The 19,455-nt window shown below is 50.6% G+C and overlaps 1 protein-coding gene across 2 annotated transcripts; it reads left to right on the top strand.

Annotated features, from left to right (window-relative positions):
- The first annotated feature begins 321 nt into the window (after nucleotides 1-321).
- On the top strand, nucleotides 322-18,768 carry SDC4 (syndecan 4). Of its 2 annotated transcripts, XM_080925674.1 has the most exons (6): nucleotides 322-383; nucleotides 593-675; nucleotides 12,230-12,368; nucleotides 13,709-13,755; nucleotides 14,366-14,561; nucleotides 16,723-18,768. In XM_080925674.1, exons 2-6 carry the CDS (start codon nucleotides 601-603, stop codon nucleotides 16,872-16,874), a joined length of 609 nt encoding a protein of 202 aa, XP_080781800.1. In that variant the 5' UTR covers nucleotides 322-383; nucleotides 593-600; the 3' UTR covers nucleotides 16,875-18,768. The 2 variants fall into 2 exon arrangements, with proteins under 2 accessions (XP_080781800.1, XP_080781799.1); XM_080925673.1 differs by lacking the exon at nucleotides 322-383 and having other exon boundaries at nucleotides 469-675.
- Nucleotides 18,769-19,455: the final 687 nt, after the last annotated feature.

Consider the following 19,455-nt stretch of genomic DNA (forward strand, 5'->3'; position numbering starts at 1 on the left):
CGTCAGTTGATAAATCACACTGTTTAGCGCATAGGCAGGCTCGCTGCTCTGTCTTTCCAGTTGCGTTTGCGCTGGCGCCCTGGAGTTGGACAGCAGGCCCGGAAAAACCTGAACCAGTTCGTAGTCCGTTCAGAGTTGCTAATCAAAACTATCCGAATTCAAGCGCCACTTGGGAAATCCTTTCTGACTTCAGAGGGGAGCGCACCAGCTTTGAAGACTGGTATAAACAGAAGACCCTTAGTCAATCCTACCCGTTTATGGGCCTCAGTTTCCCCAGCTATAAAGTGGCAGTGATCCTCGGGTTTTAGGGGGACTGCCTCGCAGTAGATCAGCTTAACTACTGTGGGTTTCAGCTCCGGGAGCCAAAGAAGCCAAAGATCGGGGTCAGTTCGGAGCCGGCGGGCACGCTGTGGGCGGGTCCCCGGGCGGGTCCCACCCCAGTGGTTTCCAGCTTGCCCAGCATAGCACCCCGCAGGCCCAAGCTTTCCCCGGGGAATTCCGGGCGGTGCGGGCAAGCGAGCACTGGGGGCGGGGCAGGGCTGCCGCCTATAAGAAGGGCTGCGCGCCCGCTCTGGGCCACTGGTTTGTGTAGTTGGAACTATGGCGTCTGTTTGGCTGCTTGCGCCGCTGCTGCTGCTGCTTCTCGGAGGCTTCCCCGACGTCCTAGGAGAATCGGTATGTCTTTGAGGGATGTCTTAGAGCAGGGGGGAGGGCGGAGGGGATGTGGGGGTGCCTCCTTTGTTCCCCCAAATCCCGGGATCCGGAGGGACTAGAGTGCATCACGAGCTGCGCCACCCACCCTCTCTGGACGCCGAGACAGGAAAAACTTTATGGGGAAACTTTGCTCCGGGGTCGCGGGAGGGCTGCCGGGGACTCCTCCACGCGCCGTGCAGCCCTAGCTTGTAGCTCTGTGCTCTTGTCTTGGACTCAGCCTGGCTGCTGGGCTCCAGGGTAGGACGTGACTAAGTTGGTGTCAACTTCTCTCCTCCCACACCCTCACCCCTACTTTGTGATCCCAGTGCTGGCTTTGCGCGCGGGGTGGCCTTCTGGGTGTCCAGAACCGGAGGCTCGAGTCTGGGATGGCCTGGGGACGAGGTGGGCAGCATGCATTCTGGAGTGGGGAAACTTAAGGGCTGTGCGGGGGACCCCCGTTTCACATACCCTGGGGAACGAGAGAACAGAGTCCTGGCCTTAGTTTTGGCCACAACCTTGCTATCGCTGACTGAAGAAGGGGCGAGATCGGCTCCTTTTAAGTGTCACTTTGCCTAACTACAGAAGAGATCATGAGGTGACCCTTCCTGCTTTAGGCTGTCTAAAAAATTGGGTTCCTTATTTTTCCAGAGCGGACTTAAAGGACGGCTTTGTCATCAGCTCCAGGTTTAGAGGTTGAGTTACAACTGTTTTGGGAGAAATGTTTTGTTTGAAACCCCACACGGGGAAATTGAGACACCCACCTGAGTGGGGTGAAGGACCTGCAGGAGAAAAGGTCCCAGGGAACCTAGAGAAACTTTTCCTTTTCAGGGTCCCTCTCAGCGTCAACAAGGACCTAGGGCTGCATCAGCTGCCTCCTAGTAAGAGTTTAGGAGGTAGACTTGTAAGGGAAGTTATAGGGTTTGACAGTTTTGGGGGGAGGGGATGTCTGACCCAGGAGGATGGGCCATTTGTACTGTTAGTCCAAGTTTTAAGAGGAGTGAGACAATGGAGTTTGATCGTCAAAGTTCTTTTCAAAGCCACTTTTGCTCTGGTCTTATCTGGGGGACAGTTGATTGTGTTCAAGAGCGTCCAGGTGAAGAATCAGAGCGTATGCAATGCCCACCACAATTCCAGTTAGATACTGAACCCATTGCATGCTGGTTTCTGTTCTGATAGCTTCTTGGTGGCTTTGGAATCAAATGTGTTTAATTTCAGAAAACCTTTCTGTTTACTGCTCTTAAACTAATCCTGAGGCAGAAGAGAGGTTAAGTAACTTGCTGAAGGTCACACAGCTAATAACCGGCTGAGTCAGGCAGAAGTTAGACAGCCAGTCTTGGAAATGCTTGCTTTTATCTTCTAGTGCCAGTGGCTGCTGTTAGGTCGGGTTTTCTCCATAACTCAAGACCGGCCTAACGTCTGTTGATGTTTGGGGATTGGGAAGTCTCAAGGTGTTGTGAGTGGAATGAACCAGGATATGAGAGAATGGCTTTTCACTAAAGCGAAGGCATCTTTGCAGAAAGGCTGTGGCTGAGTCCGTCCTGCATGCTTTCCTGTTGCATTAACTCCAAACGAGCTGCTAAAGGCTATTCTGAAGTTGAGTCCTTCCTTGGGGACATCCGAAGGAATGCTGGCTGAACAGTGTGAGGAAAAAGGACCTAGGAGATGGCTGAGGTCACCACGTGGCCAGTCAGTCACATGCCACTGATCTTCCCTTTGGCTGCTAAGCCAGCAGGTGCTTTTGGGAGAGGAGTGGACCACAGTGTCGCCCAGATAAGTCAGAAGGATGTGGTTTGGGGGAGGTGGGTCTTGCCAGGCCTGCTTTGGGTGACCTGATCTAGCAAGGGGGAGAAGCCAGTGTGAAGCAGCTGCTTCCGGAGGCCTCTGTCTCAGTCTCTGGTCCTGACCTCAGTCCTTCCTCCATCCTGCCTAATGTCATGGGCATCTTGCCTCTGATTGGGGCACAGGGATTTCCCCTTCAATTGTGGCCAGAAAAATCAGACCAAGTAACTCTTAAGACTGGAGAAACAAATGATACTATCTGCCTTTCTTTTTCCCTTGAAATTAGAGGGGAGGGGCAGACACAGACAGACAAACAGAAAATGAGGCCTGGGGAGAGGATTTGGCTAACAGCTGTTGTGATTTATTGAGCACTTTCTGATAACCGAGTAATTAATTAGGCCCTCACCACAAAACAAAACAACAAAACAGCACATGTGATTATGCTATTGTAGCCTCTTTCCCAGAAAAGTATATTGAGAGATTAAATGATAAGACCTTTTACTTCGGAGTATACAGGCAGACCATCAGCTCTCTCACAGAGTTGCAGTCTTCTTCATGTTATGAGGGCCTTTCTCCAAATTTTAGGTTTAGTCCAAACCCAGATTTGGGGAAGGGAGCCCAAGCCTAACACCGGCTGCCCTCTCCTCTGCTTGGCGGGGGTTTGCCATCCCAAACCTGTTCTTCCTGTCCAGCTGGGAGCATTCCCTGAACCGCCTCCTGCCACTCCCACCCTGGCCAATTAAAGGCAGCCTTGTTTTGGGATGGGGGGGGGTGAGGGGTGTGAGCCAAGGTGTTGCTGCCCAGGGGCACAGCCCACTGACTTGGCACCAATCCCAGGCAGTTCTGAGGAAGTGTCTCCCACCCACCTGGTGCACTTCAACTTAAAGATGTTTCTAGTCTACTGGAGAATTATTCCTTTGGCAGCACAGAAGTAGGGGTTGAGTGCCGAAGCCCGGGAGGTTCTAGGGCCTATGAGTGGCTGGTGAAACCTCTTGGGAGTTCTTGGGAGCCCATAGAAGTCCCTCACATCCGGAATAATATTTGGACCATGATTTGGAGAGCTCAGCTGGGTTAGGAGGGACCTCTTAATCAGAGGGTCTTCTGCAAAATCGAGATGGAGCTAGGAGGTTTCAAGAAGAGACCCCTCCATCTCATTCATGACGGTTGCTTTACTATCATACGTGTAAGGGTATTCTGTCTGAATGTATGTTCTTTTGCATGTCTATTACCTGGGCCCAAGGAGGCCAGGAGAGCATGGATGTTCCCCTGGAACTGGAGCTACAGACAGTTGTGAAATACTAAGAGGGTGCTGGGAATCAAACCCAGGTCCTCTCCCTGAGTCACTTCTTCAGCCCTCTGATTAATAATTAAGCACTAACTATTCAAAGGAGCTATTGGAAACCTCATGATGTCTTCCCTCCAGGAAATGAAAACCTATCACAAAACTCTGGAAAGGGAGAACCGCCCCCCCACCCCCCTTCACATCTAGGGCCAGAATTCTGCTTCATTCCTTCTGGTGAAACCCCTACCTTCCTCATGGACAGTGATTGTATGACTGAATGAACTCCCCTATAAAACGTTGTTCTAAAAGATGCTCGAAATCACTGCTAGGATGACTGACTGTGTTTGGTACTGCAGTGTAGGCATCTTTATCTTCCCTTTCCACAGAAATCTGATGCTCAAAGGAACGTGGTGTTTTGCCAAGACCAGGAACCAGGACTGAGAATGTTAGGTGTCTGTTTAGATTGTCCCTTAGAGAACTTTCTAGATAATGGTGACATCAGATTACCTTGGGACCTACTTCAGTGTTGCTAGCAAATATACTTTGTGTCTAGAGCTCAGTGTCCTGTCTCCACAATGAGGAGGCTGGACCATCACCCTCTAAGTGTCCTTCCTCCACAGCCCGGCGGGGAGGGGAAGGGGAGTTCTCTTGGCTTCTTTGGGAGACTCTAAACAAGTCCCTGTCTCAGAAGAGAAGTGGGGTGGACATTCAGCTCCTGTTATCCCCAGTGCCTAGAAACAGGAAGCTTTTCCAAGGACTTAGAGTGTTGAGCTGGCCTGAATGAGAAGTTGGGGAGCTGGGCTCTCGGTTGGAAGGGATTGGCCCCTAGCTGTTTTCTCAGCCTCTTGGACTGGATGAGTTGCCATGATTTCCAAATTAATGTAGGGGGAATGGGATGGACTGGGGCTCTGTGAGTCAACTGTGTCTTACTACAGACTGCTTGAGTCACCTACTTCCCATCAGGCTCTTGGCTAATAGGACAGATGCATAGCTCTGTGGTAGGAATGTTGGAGTGGGCATGAAGGTTTGAGGGGTTTTGTTCTTTTTTTTTTATTTTGGCTTTTGAGAGTCAGCATCAGTGTCTAGAGTCTGAGCAATCCCAGTGCCCATGTGTGCAATTGGATTCTGGGCAGTGCTACACAGCAGGTCTGACATTGGCACACCTCTTTACACCCACACCCTAAGTAACACCAAGGCTTCAACTGGTCTGAATTCAAGAGCCCAGCCAATGTCATTCAGGTTTGATTTGTACTAGGCTTCTGTGACATTTTCTGGAGCTGCTAGGGGTGTGAAAGCAATGGGACAGTGGACGTGCTATTTAACCTTCTGGTCTGTTGAGGCTCTGACTTCAGTTAACTCCCTAGTACCAACAAATAAATACTAAATAACTTAAAAGATTGTGTGGCGAGGCTTTAAGTTGATGAGCTTGCAGAGGAGACTCTGAGCACAGCTCCAAGTAGTGGAACAGGAGACATCCCTCAGTGACCGTTCCCTGACTTGCCTAGTACCTCTCTCCTCCCCCACATCTAGTCCTGCAGCTGCTAGGTGGGGAGGGTAGAGCCTAGGGGTGGGGCTGATGGAGCCCAAATCTTATATTTGTTTATCTTCGAAGTGGGCTGTTTGCAGGTTATCAGATGGATTTATATTTAAACAAGAACCAGTTCCTGGCAGCCCCACCTCTCCTGTAGGATCTGCAGGTGTCCCAGGCAGTGTGTGTGTGTGTGTGTGTGTGTGTGTGTGTGTGTGTGAGACATGCTTGTACTTTCAGGGAGTTTACAAGGGTACCAGCTCTTAGGACACAGTTCAAGCTAAAGCTAAACTTGCACCACTTTCCCTGGGAAGGGCAAGCCTCATGAGGCAGCTGAATGACTTCAAATAGTGTTCAGGGCTTTGGTGAACAAGCAAAGGTAATGTTCTGAGAAGCCCCCCCCCCCCCATTAATGACTGGGAGACTCCATTGGGGTCTGATTGAACCCTAGAGAAATTTGCCTTGTAGAGCTGGTTTGTTATTAACCCACTGGTGACCTTTGGGCACTTGCGTGCCCCTTGGAGGCCTGTCTGGTGGTGTCTGCTAGAGGCTGAGGAACAGGAAATGTGGGTACATTTTACAGCCAGAAAGCCTCTTGAGTCTCTGCCCCAGCTCTGCCACTCACCTGGGGACACACAGGGAGTTAATAAGTCACTTTGTTGATGTGAGAGCCACGGTGTCCTCTATAAAACACCTGTGTCACTTGATAGTCATAATAGTTATTTAGCAAACTTATAAAGTACTGGCTTCAGTTGAATTTATTATTCGTGACCAGATGAGGGCTCCTGTCTTGGCCAGAGGTTGGCTTTGGGTCATGGTGTCTGTGTATGTGCTGAAAACATAAGTGGGCTGGAATGATTCTTGGAGTCCAGAACCTTTATCTTAGAGGGCTGTGGGATTCAAAAGATTACAGATCCCCCAACCCCCAAACCCCCAGAAATAGGGTCTTATGTAGCCCAGGCTGGCTTTGAATTCTCTATGTAGTTGGGGTTAGCCTTGAATTCCTGATCCTCCTGCCTCTGCTTCCCAAGTGCTGAAATTACAGCCATGGACCACCAGAGCCAGCCACCTATGACACTTAGTAACTGTCACTTGTCTTCTCTACAGTCACCCTCCAGTATCAGTTGCTTTCCACCTTGAGTTACAGCCTCTTATTGAAAGCTCCCCACTCTTTCTCTCTGCCTGCCCCCTCCCCTGCCCTCCTAGTATAGGGAGTTGGCTGCCCTAGTTTTCTCTGGCAAAGGAGAGGCTGCTGGTCAGGTGACACCCAGGGTAATGGAAAGGGAGGCAGGGAGAGGCTGGTGCTTACGGAAACAGTGACTGGATGATGCAGACTGTAATGGTCTAACCTGTGGGGGGGGGGGGGCTGGCGGCTGGGGGAGCTGGCTGTACCACACCAGCCTCTGGGCCACAAGCGAGTGGCTGAGCTAGGGGCACTTTGAGTGGGGACACTCCCTTGCCTCCAGGGAAGTCCAGCTTCAAGATGATTGAGACAGATTGACCTGATCAGAATCCCCCGGCTTTCCCGGTTGGGGGAGGTGCAGGGGCTCAGGCTTTGGTAGATCTAATCCGTTGGAACAGGGCTGCAGAGGCCCTGGACTCTGTTCTCAAAACACAGGAGGCTTGTTTGCATGCTGAGAGTCTTCTGGCCAGCCTCATATCCAGCAGGGAGTTTTGGATCTGCTGCCTAGATTACAAACCCCAGCTTCAATGTACCTCTGTCTCTGAGGCCTTGAGGGAGCCAGTCCCTCCCCAGCTGTCTCCACTGGTAATGGAGCAATGCCCAATTTGGTAGCCAGGCCTTAGGACAGAGGGAGGCTTGTCTCTTTGAGACCTTTTAAAGGTGGGGAAACCAAGGCTCAGAAAGGGAATCCACCACTAGGGACCACCTAGGCAGGCAGTGGCAAGAATACTGGATTGGCCCCTGGGAGGGGTTTGTCCAGAGCTTCCCGACCAATCCCCTCATTTCTGGTTGATGCCCCATGATCCTAGAGTTCTTGTGGGAATGGACTGCTCTGGGGCTTGGTGACAAGCTGGTTGCTGACTGTGCCAGGCCTGGCTCTCTACTGGGTGATTGTGTTCAGAGTAACTTGACCTTGAAGTGGGCAGAGCCGACATTTGAACCCTCACCCAACCCCCACTCCCCCAGACCTGGCTTAACCCTTTCAGGTCCTGGGGAGTGGTATCACACTGAATGAATATTTGGTGTGTGACATTTTGCTTTTTAGATTTTTTTTTTTTTTTTTGTCTTCACCTCCCCACCCCCAAGGCAAGCCAGGAAATAGAGGCTCTCGGTCACAAGAAGAGTTTCAGATGTCTTCTCTTAGTGCCTTCCACTACCTTTGGAAAAACACATTCCTCTGCCGCTGTTTGCTTAGGATAATGTGCTCAAAGCTTACACTGAGTCTGAGGAAGCTGACCTTTCAGTTGGGTATCTGGTCTCAGCAGAAGAAGCAGGATGGTTGTCATACCCCTCTCTAGATTGCAAAAGTACCTCCCACCTGATGGCCAGGGCCTCCCCAGCCCTGCTGCTGCTTCAGCAAGATTCCTTTTTGGCCCATTGAGCATCATTTATCCAGAAGGAAGGTGGGTGGGGTTTCATAATGATCACCAAGTATTTTGAGCACTTGCTATGCACCGGTCACCTGCTGGGTCACCTGTGCACTTGGAGACATTTCCCCTTGACCTTCATTCTGCAAGCTGCTTCCCAGCCCTGACTACAAAAGAGGAAACTGAGTACATGAAGCCAGAACAGATTCCCAGACTCCCAGGAATCGGTCGGACTGTGATTTTCGTGTGGCTCTTGCCCACTGTAGTAAATAGAGTTGGTGGGGCTGCAAAACCACTTGGGAGTCCAGGAGTTGTTGGTTCATGGGTGTTCCCTTGGCCCTAACCTGACTCAGCCCGGTATCATCCTTACGGTCTCTTTCTCAGAGTCTGATCAGGTGTGGGCTTGCCCTGCCTTCTGTGGGGAGGAGGCAGGTAGGAGGCTCTCACTAGTTCTCAGCTAGCCAAGTCCTCCTTTGGTTCTCCAGCCAGCTTTCTGTCCCTTTGTTTCAACAGCAACACTCTCACCTTTGTTCATTCCTGGGCAAGGGAAGGTGGGATGCCCTGGAGGCCGGCTCAGCCAGTCTCCAGTGGGCGTTCTGGTCAGGCTGGAGAATAGGTGGGTGATTGTGAGGGAACCTGGCTGGCTTTTGTTAGGGCACGGTTTAGGGAAAGGTCTGGGTATGTATCCAGTGTTGAATCCCAGCTGTGACCCTTGGATGCATGACTCATCTGTGGGCCAAGTAGAAAGCCTCATGATGCTAGCTGTTGAGTAGGTCTAACGACCTTATTCAGAAAAGGAACCTACTGTAGAGTGGGGTCTTCTGCTAGTCACCCCAATCCCCATGTTTTTCCTGGGGTGATGGGTGGGCATCATGGGACTTTTCAGATAGGATCAGTGGCTTCTCATCCTGGTTTCGGGCAACAGCCTTTGTGTTTGCTGAGAGCCCTGGCGTCAGCCAAGGCTTTGGAAAGGGGCGGGACTTAGTAGAACAGTGAGAGACCTAGGTTGTAAGCCCAGCTCTGCAACTAGCTGCCTGGCTGACCTTGGCAAAGTAATCTGTCTCAGGTCATAAAACTAGACGGTTGGGCTGTGGCCTCAGATGCCGTCTGCTGGCAGGTGTTACTTCCTCTAAAACAAAGTATACCTACCTCCCATTCTTTCCCCAGGACAGTTTGAGAAAGAATTCAGGATCCCTGGCAAACAGCACCAGGTCAGATTTCTATGGGCTACAAGGCCAGCAAGAGGCTCCCCGCCCAGACCCTCCAACTTCTGGTTGTGTGTTTGTGAAAGGGACAAAGATGAGACCCGAGGACCCATAGGGTGTGCATGTGTGAGTCTATACACGTGGACACACGTTTCTCAGCATGGTTGGGTGAGCTGAGGTGAACAGACCACGTCTGTAGCCAGGAGCAAGACAGGGTCCCTCTCCAGTTAGGGTTGGGTCTGCCTGCTGGGTGGCCTGGGTTTTCAAAGCCACCCCAGATTACTGAATGGACCTTGTTTAAGAAGAGTGGGGGAAGGAAAGGTTGTTGGTATCTTCTCAGCCCCTGCAAAACAAGCAAACAAACCATTGCTCACAGTCCCTTTGGTCATGGTTGCCTCTGTCTTGATATCTTGTCCCTCTGTGGCTCCTGTCCACTTGGGAGGTTTTCGATTCCTAGAAATTGAGAGCACAGGAGGAACCAGAAAGGGACCAAGAGAGGATGCCTTCCCAGATCCCAGAGGCTGAATTTCTCATGTCCTATCACCTGTCCCAGAAGCCTCTGACTTGGTGAAGAGGTTAATTCTTCTAACCTCTGGAAGGAAGGGTCTGATTCTGTGCGGGCGTTGGATTTGGTGTGATATTTATTCCTTTCCTCTGGAATTTGATGTAAAGATGGAGGGTAGAGGGCTGCACATGGTGGTACAGCTCCTTAAATTCCAGTATTGAAGAAGCAGAGGCCACCTTCATAAGTGCCTACCTACCGAGTGCCGGGCTAGCCAAGGCTACCTAGAGACCCTGTTCCCATAACAAAAAAAAAAAAAAAAAGTCAGAGTACCAGCTGTTCCAAAGGAGGCTGAACCAGGAATACATCTTGGTTTTAGCCTCAGTTTACCACAGTCAGATCTTGACAGCTTCCCCTCCCGAAACCCTTCCTCCTATGTCTTGAGTTTCCCTGATGGAAGATCGAAGTAATCGCTTTTAGTCTGAATGATAGGCAAGGAACATGCTTATCTCCAGTCTCCTGGGCTGTTTCGAAATACCCGGAACACTTTCACACATTCAGGAGGTTTGGTGTGTGGCTGACATTCCAAGGCTCCTTCCTTAGGGGCGAGGTGTGGGGTGGGTCAGAACTGAGCTGGAATCCAAGCCCCCAGGTTAAGAACCTCCTCGTCTACGCTAAGGAATTTGAACTTTAACGTCACATGACCAGTCTTTCAGGCTTTGGTGGTCAAAGTATCTCTTACCTGCCTCTCCTTTCCTCCATCTGCTTATTCCCCCACCCCTAGCTGGATTAGACACACCCAGTTAGGGTTCCTGTCTAGCCCAGGGCAAGCTGGTAGCCCTGAGCACAAACGGTGTTCCTGTGTTGTGTCTGTGGCCAGAAGCCCAGGTGATCTCATGCCCGGCTGCTAGTCTTGTTGGTCACTTCTGCTTGTGTGACCTTAGAAGAAATGAGTTGCCTTTCTGAGCTGTGGTTTCCACCCTTGCCAAAAGGGTCTGCGTCATCCCAAGTGCGTGCATGTTAAGGCTTGGCATACTGCAAGCCATGGAGGCCTTGCTCTTGCGGATTTTGAACCCTAGGGAGTTTGTAGTGAAAGCGTTGGGGGTTGGGACCATGCCTGGTGTCTAGGGCACCACGGAGAAGCACCCTTGCTGTGCTGCCAAGCCAAAGCCACAGGCACGGGCTCTGTGCGGGGGCTGGAATTCCAGCAGCAGCCCCACAGCTCCCGATTCCGGAGTCGTGAAGTCATCTGTAAGCCCAGCTTAACCCCTGCTGGCTCCTCACTCCCACGCGTACCAAGCACTCTGCATTGATTTCCCTGCCCTGGGGGGAGAGAGGGATGCCTTCCTGACTTCCTCCCAGCTCCCTTCCCAGAATCTAGTTTCCTGAGCAAGGGGTTGGGTAGAGGGCACAGTCCGCTCTTGCTCTTGCCTCCTCTCCTCGGAAGCCTGAGGGGGTGGAGGAGGAAGCCTGTTCCCCCTAAGCTGCTCTCCTGACCTCTCCTTTCACTCAATCTTGAGTCTTAGGGGTAAACTGACATTCTCACCACCTCCACTCTGTGTCACTGTGGTCTTAGTTGGGTGAAGGACATCCTGGGGCTGGCAGACACAGACCTGGCCACTTTCTTATGTGGTGTTAGGGTGGTCACCGCCCTCCACTCCGTTTGAATTCTATTTAAGAATTCTGTGAAAGAACAGGGCCTCCCCAGGTCTGAATTTCTAGGCAGGGCTTCATCCCCTGGGGGACTGGAGGAGGGAAGGCCAGGACCAGTAACCTTTGTACCTGGTTGTTTACAAAATGAGCCCGAGTCCAGAGATCAGCCAAAGAGCAGTGGGCACCTCAGTGTACCCTAGGGCCCTAAAGAAACTGGGCTAGGAGACAGGGTTGGGGAGGGGGCAAAAGTAAGTGGTGTTTGAGGGGGGACTTCCTGGATAGTTTTCTTTTAAAAAAGCTTTTTCGTGGGAATTGACTCCAGGGTGGCTAGCTGGATCTCCTTGGAAAGGGAGTCTGGTGATACAGTCTTCTGGGAGGGGCAAGGACCTGGACCTAGCTGGTAATGGACTAGACGTTTGAGGGAAGTTAGTGAATTCAGGAGAATGCCTTTGAGTCACCCGGTCTGAGCTCTGTGGCTGTTTTGGGGTGTGAGTGAACCTACCCTGCCTGCTTCAGCCCAGTCTGACTCAGTTGGAAACAGGACAAGCCCAGAACCAGTAGCCTACCAGCCTTCTATCTGGAAATGAGCTGCTGTCATAGGACTCCCAACCTGGGCCTGCCTGTGTGCATGGGAACCTCTGGCACACTGAAGTCGGGTGGCCCGCCCTTCATGCAATTCTGCGTGCTTCTTGCCACCAGAAGAGAATGGTTTATAGCCTTCTCTGCCAGGTCTTAGTTGTAAGATGGATTAACTGCTGTCATAAGCAGCCTGAGATATTGTAGGTGGCTCAGTAAATGGTACCTAGAAATAACTAATAACTTATTTGTTACCATGTCAAGTGTTTTTTTATTAACCCAGAATGGTGAAGAGACCTTAGTAGGGTTACACAGTAGATGGTGCACAGGACCCAAGGCTTTTGATCTGGCCCTAGAATCCTGATCCACTTTGGTTCTGGGGCACTCAGCCTCCAAGAGTGTCCGGAGGGAGGAGGAAAGTGAACCTTTTGGATCATGTTTGAAACCACCTCTCTTCCTAGATTCGAGAGACCGAGGTCATAGACCCCCAGGACCTCCTGGAAGGCAGATTCTTCTCTGGAGCTCTCCCCGATGATGAAGATGCTGGAGGCCTCGAGCAGGATTCAGATGACTTTGAGCTGTCGGGTTCCGGAGATCTGGGTATGGGGTTGTGTGCTTGGGCAGGCTGGGGACCCTGGGCCCCAGGCAGGGAACTGTGGCCCCAACAATGTGAGAGGTGGATTTTAGTAGCGATTTTCCTACAGTGCTCCCCCTTTCCCCTTCAAAAGGGGAAACAAAATAACATTTTCCCCACCCTCAGGGTTTCTGGGGTGAGTTGTAAACAACTTTGAATTCATTCCCCTCCGAGTTTGCCGGCACTAGCCTGAACCTGCCCACTAGGCTCCTCCCTCTGGTGAAGGGGAGAAGGAGTGTGGGGTAGGGCCCAGAGTGTTTTCCGCTCCCTCCTCCCGACCTTTGAAAAGGAAAAGTACTGGCTCAAAGTGTGGGTGGAGTGGGAGGCGTGTGTGTGTGTGTGTGTGTGTGTGTGTGTATGCGCGCGTGTGTGTGTGTGCGCGTGTGTGTGTGCGCGCGCGCGCCCGTGCTGAGATACGGAGAGGGGAGCCGGAAACAAGCCCCTACTTCAGATGAGACGGAGGGAGGGCGGTTTCTTGGGCTGTGACCAGGTATCAGGGCTTTGACTTTATGGCCTCTGGATCAGACAGCTAAGTGTCCCTCGTCTTCAGGGCCTTTGCATAGTCCAGAATTCCAGCCTTGCCTTCTACTTTGAACCTTGGTTCTTATCATGTAAAGACTGGGAATCAGGTGTGGGGTTCCTGCTCTTAGCACTTAACCGTGCACTCCGTATTTTTAGAAGTAAATTTTGTATATTGAGTTTACTGTGGTGTGGAATTCTGATCTTGGACCGTCTCTACCGAGGGCTGCAGCCTAGAGGCAAGCTAACTCTTTGCCTCCTGAGGTTTATTTTACGGTTGCCTGTTTCGTCTCCTGTTTAGCATTACAGTCAACTGCATCCTTCCCAAAGGTTAATCCCCCGCCCCCAGCTTTGTTCAGATGTAAATTTTAGGCGATGTGCCCTATCCTCCCTGAATAAGATTGAGCCTAGGGCTCTGCCTCTGACCTCGCTCTCTAACTTTAATGTTTGAGGATCAGTTCTTCCGTGTGGCTCTAGCCAGTGTTGAACTCGTTTCTGGCGTTCCGGAATTTCAGACGTGTGCCACTTTGTCCAGGGACATTTTGCCTTTCTAACCAGCTCCCAGACACCGCTTTTATCTGTAGACCCATACTTTACCTAGTAAGGGTGTAGAGCTCGAAAGGCAATGACAGCATTGTGTATTAGCAGGGTACAGGCTGCACTGAAAGTGCCAGGTGTCCCAGGAGTGTCATGTTTCAGTATAGGTGACTAAAACTGCTTGTGAGGTGGGGCTTCACTAGCCGCAGCTGAAGGAGTCGGTTCACACAACTGTTCTCTATCCTTGCAGATGACACAGAGGAAACCAGGACTTTCCCTGAAGTGATTCAGCCCTTGGTGAGTGCTGCCCGCCCCACCCCTCCTCCCTCCCACCCCCTCCTCCCTCCTCGCTCTTGCTCTCTGTCGAGTAACAAAACACAACGTGAACGAATAATGCGATCTGACTCCGTTTTCTCAGAAGGCTTTTTATTGAGGTGCCAGGCTCATTTGGGACAGGCGTGGACAGGGCATGTCTTCTCTATGGAGAAGATGGTGACTGTCCCAGCCTCTTCCCGGTGCTTTTTCGGCTGTTCACCAGCACTGTTTGCGAGCCCTCGAAGCAGTCCTGCCTTCCGGTACCATCTGATCCGTGTCACTTTTGCAGCTGCGTTCTGTCCCCCTCGCTGACGAAACGGTCATCAATAAGTTTTGGTACCGGAAGAGTAAAACACCCCCTACACGTTTGACACAGACTCTTAGGAGAGCGTTGCAGGTGCCGAGTTACCTTCCCGAGGGGCAAGTGGCCACACAACCTGTACGGGTTGCTCCAGCTGAGGCTCGAAGGCTGTCCCTCCCCCACACCTCTCCCTGAGTTCATTCCCATGTGAGGCAGATGTGACTCTCCCCTGTCATCTTCTACCTAGCTTCCTCTTGAGGTGTGCTGACGGTCCTTTCCTCTGTCTCTCAGGTGCCACTAAGTAACCACATCCCCGAGAATGGACAGCCTGGCATCCGTGTCCCCTCAGAGACCAAAGAACTGGAAGAGAACGAGGTCATTCCCAAAAGGGTCCCCTCCGACTCCGGGAATGACGTATCCAACAAAGTGTCCATGTCCAGCACTGCCCAGGGCAGCAACATTTTTGAGAGAACTGAGGTCTTGGCAGGTAAGAGGGAAGCAGACAGATGTGCCTTTATTCTTTTGGCTTGCCCTGGGGCCTCGGAGGGCTTTATCTCCCTGAAGGGGTGGTTGGGAAGGATAATCAAATGCATATCAAAGGTTTCTAAAGAGTAGAAAAGGAATTGTTTCCTTAGGCCCCTCGGGTGGTTTTCAGTCCCCCCCCCCCCCCCCCCCCGCATTGAGTTCAGGCATCCGGAGTTAATTATTTAAGAATTAATTTCCCTTGAAAGCCCGGACGCCCCGGTGGAATTAGATTGGCTCCCTTTTCACCCCCCTTATCTCTCCATAGCAGTATGACCTTGGCCTGGTGAACAGCCTGCCTCCGTTTATGCCTCTGTGAAATGGGAACGATGCTGCCTCCTTCTGTAAAGGGCTGTTCCGAATTGTCTTCAGAGCTCTCACTGTCCCTTAGTTAGGACACAGGATGTTTTTGTTATAGAACTCGAATGTGGTTCTTGTCTGGGAATGTGCTGCCTTGTATGAGGCTTTAGAGGAGGGGCTGTGTCAGGCCTGGATGAGGGACATTTATTTATTATTATATATGAGTACACCGCAGCTGTCTTAAGACACACCAGAAGTGGGCATCAGATTCCATTACAGATGGTTGTGAGCCACCATGTGGTTTCTGGGATTTGAACTCAGGACCTCTGGAAGAGCAGTCAGTGCTCTAACCACTGAACCATCTCTCCAGCTTTTAGAAATTATTTGTTTCTCCCACCCCTGGAGCTGAGGTCCAAACTCAGGGTCTTGAGCCTGAGCTAAATCCCCAACCCCCTTCGATAACTCTTAAATAGCAGCTAAGAGTTCTGTGAAGTGTATGTCTGTGGCTCCTGGGCACTCATGGAGTCTCTCCAGTATCCTGAAGAGGAACCTGAATAACTTGCCCAGGTCCCAGAACCAGGACATGATGAGCTTCATGTTTGGGTCTGGAGCACAGGCTGCTTCTGAACCTGTGGCTGGCTGGTGCTTGCCCCTGCAGGGTCTCCCATTACAGATCAAGGGCTGGAAGGAGAAGTGGGGTTATGGGAGGGAAAGATGCTGGAGACCGGCAGGGGGTAATTTACACTTCCTGGTACCAGCAGCACTCTTGTTCTTGGTTGGTTTGTTAGTAGAAAAACTCTAGTTGGTTCCTCTGGTCCCTGCTCCATTCTCTGTAGATTTGTAGTGTATGCAGGGCTGGGAAATTAATCTTCTTAGCCTGGGTAAAACCGAATTAGGAGATTAAAACTGCCACAGGAAGGATTCAGTCCCTGCCCCCAACAAACAGAAATGAGTCACTCAGGCCACCTGGTGTGGTGGATAGACAGATGCTCACCCAAGTGGAGAAGCACTCACCCAGTGGAGAAGCACTCACCCAAGTGGAGAAGCAGACCACTGCTTGGCCCGAGCTCTTCACTGAGCTGGATGGGGGAGGGCCACTTATTAAGTACTTTCTGTTGCGCAGGCCCAGGTGAGAGTTGTGAGGAGCAGGAGAAAGCTGGGGGTTTACAGCTTGGGGGTGGGGGAGCTTGAATTTAGGCATGGCATTGGGCACCTGAAGTAGACTATTGTAATCGGAAGGGGAAAAAGGCGAGAAAGGGTTTTGTTGTGTGTTGCAATGGGAGAGACGAAGGAGCTTGCCTCATCAGATACACAAGGAGAAACCAGTGGGGGGCTGCTGTTTAAGACACAGGAACCCAATTGCCGTGAGAATTGGAAATTGATTATGACGGTATAGTCATTAGTGTGTTCTGCAAGTTTGTAGAATTACGATGCCTGTCGGTGATTGGATGCATGGGTCTAGGTGGGAAAGGCAGAGGGTACCCCACGGTAAGGATAGAGGTGTCTACATGAGTTGGTGCATCCTGTTGCCATTTTCCTTGGTCCTGTGGTCCTGGCTTAATGTGGATGTTTGGAATGAACTTGAACACAGGACTAGGGCAGATATGGGATATAATAGTGATGTTGCTCTGTGAGCCACTCTAGCTGTGATCTTCTTACTTTGTCATCTCCTGTCATATGGAAGTCATGAAGGTCCACACTAATGAGATATCTTGGTATAGGGGGTGGTCATGGTGAGATTGACGGTGGGCGGGCAGAACAGCACATGGACACTGAGGTTGCACACAGTCCCTCTCACAATCACCCCTTTCTCTCTCCTGCTGCAGCTCTGATTGTGGGCGGCGTGGTAGGCATCCTCTTCGCTGTTTTCCTGATCCTGCTGCTGGTGTATCGCATGAAAAAGAAGGATGAAGGCAGTTATGACTTGGGCAAGAAACCCATCTACAAAAAAGCCCCCACCAACGAGTTCTACGCATGAGGCTTCTTCCTATGAGTGCTGCCTGGACTTAATGGGGGAGGAGTCGGATTGTGGACGGTGGACATTGGCAGAGAGAGGGCACCTTAATACTGACTTGTCAGTATCTCCATCTCTGGTCACCTTTCTGGTATCAGAAGGGATACGATCTTCTACTGTGCTGCCTGAGAGATAGAGAGAGAGAGAGAGAGAGAGAGAGAGAGAGAGAGAGAGAGAGAGAATATGAGCATATTAATTAGCATGTGTGTGTCTGTGTGTGTCTTGAGTCTCAGTTGCCCTGGCAGAAAAATGGGGTTAAACTTGCCCTTTCTGAAGGCAAGCCTGGAATTGGGTCTTTTTTCCCCCCTTGTTCCAAATTTCCAGAGTAGATATAGGACCAGTTTAGATCATGTAGTGAACACGTCTCATGACTATGACTACCTTGATTCTAGAGGGAAGGGGGTTACTGTGTGAACCCCAGCCCCTCCCCCCATGGCTGTCTACCCTGTCCCGTCTGTCAGGAGCCGGGACAAGGAGCCAGAACCCGTTGCACCCTGAGATGTGTCCACCCCAGTGCTTGTACACTTGGCAGAGTCTCTGCGGTGTGCCTTGGGGCATTCTAGGCTCGTAATTTTTGAAATTCAACCTTTTTTTTTTTTTAGCCTGGGAGGGTGGGGTGAAATGCTGAAAGTTCATGCTGACATGTATTTGTAGAAGATTGGTGACACTTAAGGTTTTTTTTTGTTTTTTTTTTTAACGATTCATTCCTTTATGCAAGTGTTTGTGTCTGGCAAAGAGTGTGGGTTTGTATAGATGTTCTATCTAGAACATTTCCATTGCAACAGTTAAGTTCATGTTTCATGGTTTTTTTTTTTTTTTTAATGTTTTGTTTGTTTTTTGAAAATGAGAGAAGAGTTGGAGAGATGATTTTTATGAATTTTTTTTTACTATTTATATCTTCAGATGGGGCTGCTTTTCTTCATCTTTCTTTCTTTACTGCCTCCCACTATTTTTTTTTTTTTTAATGTCCTGTGCTCTTGGTTTTGACCTTGGCCCTTTCTGAAGTTGCTTTATCTTAAGAAGTAGCTTCAGCGTTCTAGCAGATTCCAAACTGTAGTGCAGGGGATGGTGGGGAGTTTGTGTTCGTGGTCTTGTAATATATATTATCCTTCCCTGGTTCTAGAAGGATAGATAAATATATTTTTTTAGGCTATAGATACGATATTACAGCTCTCATGTTAGCTGGGTGGCTGCGTGAGTGAGTCTTTGTGTGGCTGAGTGGGCTGTTGCCCTCTTCTCCTGCCCTCTTCTGGTGCCTTCTTGCGATTGAGCTGGAGAAGTTGAGGGTACCTGACTCTAACCCTCACTGTGCCTTCTGCGGGGGTCTCAGCAGAGGAACTCCTGGGTCTGCTTTGTTCAGGTTCTGTAGATGCAGGACCCGGTACAGTGACCTCGGGTGGCTTTATCAATCATTTCACTTCAGACCGTGTGATTGGAAGTCATTCCTTGGTTGCACGAGCCACACAACTTAAGTGCCCAGTCACCATCACTGGGCACCGAGATTTAAGCTGGTTTAGCAGGTTTCCACTCGGCTTTGCCTGTCTCCCTGGGCAAGGGAAGGGGACCAGGAGGAAGGTGATGAGGCCCCAGGGGCTCCTGTCATCTGGGACTCTTCCCTCTTATAGAGGAAGAGCGCCAAGAGGTTTAAAAGGGTTGGGGTGTGTGGGGTTGGGGAGATTCTACCACTCTCTCAAGCACACCCCGTGCCTGTGAGCCCCCATCACCACCTCCTTGCAGGGTCCTAGCTGGCTGGGTCCTCTTCTGGCCCTATGCCTGCTCCTTTTTTTGTGTCCCTCACACTGTCGTCTGTTACTGACTTTTTGATAAAAAGATAATAAAACCTGGTACTTTCTAGATCGCCAGCCTGTCATTTATTTTGTTTTTCAAGGCAGGGTTTCTCCATGTAGCCCTGGCTGTCCTGGAACTCGCTCTGTAGATCACGTAAGCCTAGAACTAAGAGATAACTGGCCTCTGCCTCCCAAGTGCTGGGATTAAAGATGGGCAGCACCATACCCAGTGCCCATTTTTAAAGTTTTTTTTTTTTTTTAAGATTTATTTTTATTTCATGTGTATGAGTGTTCTACCTGCATGTATACCCAAGTGCCAGAAGAGAGGGCATCAGACCCCCATTACAGATGGTTGTGAACCACCATGTGATTGCTGGGAACTGAACTCAGGTCCTCTGGGAGAGCAGCCAGTGCTTTTAACTGCTGAGTCATGTCTCCAGCCCCATTTTAAAGGTTTTAACAAGCTATTCATTCTGTACCCCTTGAACTCGTTGAAGCCAGAGAGACCTTTTGAGTTGCCAGACACAGGCACAGACACGAGACAGCAGCAGGGCTTTGGAGTTGGGGAAGATGCCAGGAAATGGTGCCCCATGGTCTGGACTGCACATCCTGTCTCTCCCATTTTAATTAAACAACACTAGGTTTAAAAACAAGAATCCCCGGGGTCTTTGGGGACAGCTCAACGTCTTAAGAGCACTTGTCACGTCAGCCTGAGGACCCGAGTGTGAGTCCTGGACGCAAAAGAAGAGAACCAGCCC

This window comes from Micromys minutus (genome assembly GCF_963924665.1).
Source record: "Micromys minutus genome assembly, chromosome: 11".
Classification (NCBI taxonomy): domain Eukaryota; kingdom Metazoa; phylum Chordata; class Mammalia; order Rodentia; family Muridae; genus Micromys; species Micromys minutus.

Coding starts and splice junctions, on each gene's coding strand:
- SDC4 (XM_080925674.1), top strand. CDS start 601: ATGGCGTCTGTTTGGCTGCTTGCGCCGCTGCTGCTGCTGCTTCTCGGA. Junction 12,369..13,708: donor GTCGGGTTCCGGAGATCTGG/GTATGGGGTTGT, acceptor CTATCCTTGCAG/ATGACACAGAGGAAACCAGG. Junction 14,562..16,722: donor GAGAACTGAGGTCTTGGCAG/GTAAGAGGGAAG, acceptor CTCCTGCTGCAG/CTCTGATTGTGGGCGGCGTG.